The sequence below is a fragment of the Pteropus alecto genome, unplaced genomic scaffold (genome assembly GCF_000325575.1).
Source record: "Pteropus alecto unplaced genomic scaffold, ASM32557v1 scaffold16, whole genome shotgun sequence".
NCBI classification, from domain to species: Eukaryota; Metazoa; Chordata; class Mammalia; order Chiroptera; family Pteropodidae; genus Pteropus; species Pteropus alecto.
Genome location: NW_006438867.1, coordinates 8011375 through 8016666, shown reverse-complemented (window position 1 = coordinate 8016666; position 5292 = coordinate 8011375). Strand labels below are relative to the sequence as shown.

Below are 5292 nucleotides of genomic sequence, written 5' to 3'. Positions count from 1 at the left end.
TGGCACCTGTTTATTTTCCCGCCCTAAAGCAGAGGAAACAATGTCCCACACTCAGCCCCTCTCCCCCATCCACTGCGGGCCCCCATGAGGCCCCCACACCATTCTCTCCTGTCCAGTCGGCTTTTATCTGAAACGCACCCCGACTTGAACCCTGCTAACCCGACGGCCGTCAGTCCTTAGCCTCGTCAGCAGCGGCCTGACAGCCACTCTCCTCAAGGGCTTGTCTCCACGTGGCCCGCGGGACGCCACGCCAGCCCCCTTAGTCCTCCGGCCCAGCTGTCCACACTCCTGGAGCCAGCTTGTCAGTCTGGCTCGGACTTGCATCTCCTCACTCCGCACTCAGCCCCATCACCTCTCCCGGCCCAAAGCTTCCCCACGCACGTGACCCCCGACGGCTGGCTCTACTCTGACCTCTGTGACGAGTGGAAACAAGTCCAGCAGATGCCGCGGGCACCGCAAGCCTGCCCGGCCTGCACCCGGGCTCCTGACGCCTGTGCCCGAGAAACCCTTGCTATCTCATGGCCCCGCGGGGCACATGGGAACGCTGAACTGGGGCATGCTCCTGGGCCCCTTCTTGCGTCGCACCCACACCCCATCCATCAGCAGATCCTGCCCACGGCTCCCCACACAGTGCCGCCCCCTAGGCCAAGCCACAACCAGCTCCGAGCCCCTGCCACGAAGCCTTGTGTTCCTGGCTGTGCCCACAGACAGTCCCGTCCTCGAGCCTCCAGAGGGGGCAAAGGCTGAGGCCCCAAGAGCCCACCCAAACTCTTCAGGCCTAAGGACGCCTGCACCCCACCTCCTTCACGTCGGTCTCGCCCCCTCCTGTGCACCCCACTGACTCTGCTCCCGCTTCACTGTCAGTCGTCACGTCACGCCGTGGACACGTCCTGCAGCTCTGAGCGAAACCGCACAGCGAAAGCCACGTAACACCTGCGAACTGAGGCGAGCGAGCGAGGCTCCCGCAGCGCCGCGTCAGCGTCCTCACGGACGGCACTGCCCCAGGACCGGGCACGGCCTCAGGCCCAGGCCTCGGCCGGGCACAGACCAGAAGCAGCCACCCTGTCAGTAAGGCCCTCCCTGCCCCTCACCCAACAGTGGCTCCCCCTCCCTGCTTTTTCTCCTCAGTGTGCGTCACTGAGTCACACAGCATGTATTTTATTTATCTTATTTGCAGTCTTCCTCCCCCACTGGGGCATTTAGGTTCCAAGAGGGCGAAGACGTCCGTCACCCTGTTCACCGCATCACCCGCACAGCCCAAAAGCAGCGCCAGGAGAGCGGGGCTGAGACAGGGGTGACCGAGCACCAGTTCCCTGACTGGCACGTGACCACGAACTCTCCCTGGGCCAGTTTTAACCGAGACCATCTGCCCGCTGGGGCGTAATCCCTTTATGAGAATCATCTAAATGAACCTGAAAAGCATCTGCAGAGCAACGCTCACATGTCTGTTTCACTTGTGGTGCAGTACGCAGGACACGTCATTTCGCCCCTGCTCACGTGCTCTACTCCACAGCGCAGCAGTCACCTGCCATGCGGCCGTCAGCGGCCTCCAGCCCCAGAGCTCACCTTGTCTGGCAGCACCGAGACTGTCCCCATGCACCATGAGCCCCTCGTTCTGTCCCTGCAGCACTGGCACCCGCCCTTCCTCTGTCTCTACGGATCCGACTGCTCACATATTTAATACGCCCACTGAGGTGACAAAGCCGCTGTCCCCAAACCTACCACGGACCCCTCTTTCTTCGCGGCAGTCCCGCACTGGCCCGCCTTGCTGCTGCTCTCGGTGGCCTCTGCTCTCTTCCAGGCGTCTAGTCGGAATCTTTCCATCACTTTTATTTCTTCCCGGAGGTCTGTGTTCTCTTTGACCAACATCTCTATCTGGCTTCTAAGACGGCCATGTGTACTTGACCATTTTGCTTCCTTTCTTTTCATATCTTCCTGTAAGTCGGCCACCTGCTGTTTCAAAGCCTTCAAAAAAATTTTAAAAAGCGTTACTAAAATTAAAGCAATAGAAGAGACACGTCAACGAAACAACGGCTGGCCCAGGACAGAGAGCAGAAAAAGGAAGGCTAGTCTCTCCCATTCTGGTTCCATTGGCTTTTTCGGGGAAGAGGAGAAAGTTCAGGCCAGAGCCTCACCCCACACCATCGACAGAACCAACAGGCGTCAGGACAGGAAGAGGCAGGCACCACGCGGACGTCCTCTGCAACGACACGGCCGTGTCGTAATGAAAGCCTAAACTAGACACTACTTGAAGCAGAAGAGACAAATGGGCAATATTGGTGAAGATTCCTAGGAATTCATTACTAACTGACGAGTTGAGGTGAAAGGAAGCATAAAAGATTCAAATTCAAAACCAGCAGCTCTAAAAACCGATTCTATTTGGAATTTGTAAGAAACAAGGTTTAGGAAAACGAGTTGTTTTAGACGGACTAAATGACATAAGTGAAGCTCCCAGAAATCTCTAGAAGCAATCTGAATGGCACAGACAATTTACTGTGCAACATGCTGAGGGGTCAGACGCCAGACCCGCACAGAAGATAGTCTGGCCGGGACTGAAGCTGGGGCTCTTGGCATAGAAACCACATTTAAACCACGAAACTGGATGTGATCGGCCGGTGAGGGGAAAGCCCAGGGCGTCAGGTATCCTGAGTCAAAGGAAGAAATCATGTGGCGAGGAGCCAGGCACATGACGAGGAGCCAGGTCCCATGTGCCCTGAGAGGTGGCCAGCAGGAGGCCGCAGGGGAGGGGCTGGACCGCTACCAGAACAGCGGCCTAACGAGAGTGCATTAGCAGGACATGCCATCTGCAGACGATGAAGCTTCGGGGAGCTTCTGCAAAGCGGCAAACAGGGTTCTGGCTGACGGACATGTGGTCAAGTCTCAGGAGTAAATGCAAGCGTGGACCAGCTGGGGGAGGACGCGGGACAGGGTTGCAGGAGCCGGGCCACTCCAGGCCTAAGAGGGCCTTGCCTGTGGGCGCAGACAGGCCCCCCAACAAAAGGGCCAGACTGAGCACTCAGGCTCACGTGCCACAGGCAGCAGGAGGGCAGGACCCACGGCAGGTTCTCAGCCGAGGGGACACAGGGCCTTCAGGGGAGGGGGGGGCAGGGCGCAGTGAGAAGAGGGGGAAGTACCATGGGTCCTGAGGGGAGGGGACGGGGAGGCCTCTGCGGTCCGTGCTCTCGACTTTGAGGTGAGCCTGCCCCCCAGGAAAGCTTTCCTCCAGAGAGTTAGGTGTCATGGGCGCACAGATGGAGCGGGTAGGAGGAGCCAAAGCATAGTGGCTTGAGTAAAGGGAGCAGAGAATACGTTAGAGTAACGGTTACAACTCTGGGGTTTAAGGACGTGAGAGGATAGATTTGAAGGTCTTAAGGGGACCGAAAGACCACTGGGGTCACAAGAATAGGAGGAGTGACAAAAATCTTTCGGGATCACAAAAGACTAGGAAATAGGGTTTAAAATGAGAGCATGGATCCGTGAGCATTACTAAGGGGAGGAGGGGCTCCTGGCCTTAAGCTGTCGGGGGCACCCCCAAAGACGGCTTGCGGAGGCTTCCACCGCCAAGACCAGGAAGTCAGACCAACAGGCAGAAATGAAAGGCACCTGCTCGACAGAGCAAACACGACCAACACGCAGAGAGGGAAAGAAGGGCCGCGCAAAGGGTCCGCCTGCCAGGGACAGCAGGAGACCTGCGAAGGAGGAAGAGCCCCGTGACAAAGGGCCGGAATGCCACACTACAGAGTCCGCACTGAGCCCAAGACGAAGCCACCTGAAGGGCTGTGAACAGGAGACGTCAGGTGTCACGAGGAAAGACCAGCCTGGCAGCAAAGGGGGACGGACGTGGGGAGGGATGAGGGCTGCAGAGCTGAGGCTGCACCCAGCGAAGGGCAGAAGCACAGGTCAGACGGGAGAAGGACCATGGAAGGAAAGGTCAGGACACAGACGTCCTCGGGACGAGAGGCCAGAGGAACCTGCGGGTTCACGCAATCTGGAAGCGGTGAGGCCCAGGCTTCCACCCCAACTGACGGGCGAAAGTCAGCAGATGGGGCGACGCAGCCCCTGCACGAGGCTCACAGCCGTCTGCGGCGTGATGGGCACATGCAGGTCTGCATCCAGCACGGCCATGACCAACCCCAGGGCGCACGCTGTCACTGAGACCTCAGCATGTGGAAGTCAGACGCCACGTGACAGAGAGGAAAACCCGCGTGGACAAGGGACTGCAGAAGACGCTGCCCTCCCCTGGCGCTACCGTTATGACAGCGCCGACAGCAAGGACCAGTCCCCATGCGGAGGAGAAAGAAACAGGGCCCCTGGAGCAGGCAGCGGATTTCAGATCTGCGGGGTTAAGACAGGTGCTGTTACAGAAAGCAGGGACACAAAAATCCAGGGCCGAGGCAATGTCGAAGGACACGGAAGCCGACGGACTCACGGGCGCCCACTGGTCGAGTGGGGACTTGGTCATCAACACGGAAATTTATAATTAACTAGAGAAACTTGAGTTTGTGAGAAGCTATAAATCGACAATGATGAAATGTAAATTCCAGGAGAGAAATGTCTTACTCATTAACAATAACTCAGTGATCAGTGCAAAATCTAGTCATGAAGCATTCTCAGTAAGTTTGTCGAATAAATGAATAGTCAGAAGAGTTAACATCTTTAAAAACAACTGTAAGAGAAAGGAAGGTTAGGCACACCTCGTTACATGGCACTTCACAGACACTGTTTTTTTATGAATCAAAGATTTGTGGCAACAGCATCGACCAACTCTGTAAGCGCCATTTTTCCAACATTATTTGCTCACTTCTTGTCTGTGTCACGTCTTGGTAATTCTCCCAGTATTTCAGCCTTTTTCATCATCATGTATCTGTCTTGGTGGACTGTGGTCAGTGATCTCTGATGTTACTATTGTCATTGCTTTGGGGCCCCCCAGCCACACCCACGTCAGACTTAAGAAACGTGTGCGCTGACTGTTCCACCCACTGGCTGTCCCCGTCTCCCCTCTCTTCAGGCCTCCCTGTTCCCTGAGACACAACAGCAGGGACATTAGGCCACCTAACAACCCTGCAGTGGCTTCTACGTGTTCACATGAGAGGAAGAGCCCCACGTCTCTCACTTTAAAGCAGAAGCTGGACGTGACCGAGCTCAGTGAAGGAGGCAGCTGAGAGCCGAGCTGGGCCAAACGCTTGGCCTCTTGTGAGTTGGCCAAGCTGTGAGTGCAAAGGGAAAGTTCTGGAAGGAAAGTAGCAGTGCTGCTCCAGTGAGCACACGAGTAAGAGAGCAAATCGGCCCCAT

At 56.6% G+C, this 5292-nt stretch overlaps 1 protein-coding gene across 6 annotated transcripts in view; it reads right to left on the bottom strand.

Moving 5' to 3' along the window:
* Positions 1 to 5292, bottom strand: part of CENPJ (centromere protein J) — a 39305-nt gene that overhangs the window by 12752 nt on the left and 21261 nt on the right. For all 6 annotated transcript variants that reach the window (XM_015592421.2, XM_006915838.3, XM_015592419.2 and 3 more), the window contains exon 10: positions 1723 to 1965. In XM_015592421.2, coding sequence (XP_015447907.1) covers positions 1723 to 1965 — 243 coding nt within the window. The remainder of the gene's footprint in view (positions 1 to 1722; positions 1966 to 5292) is intronic.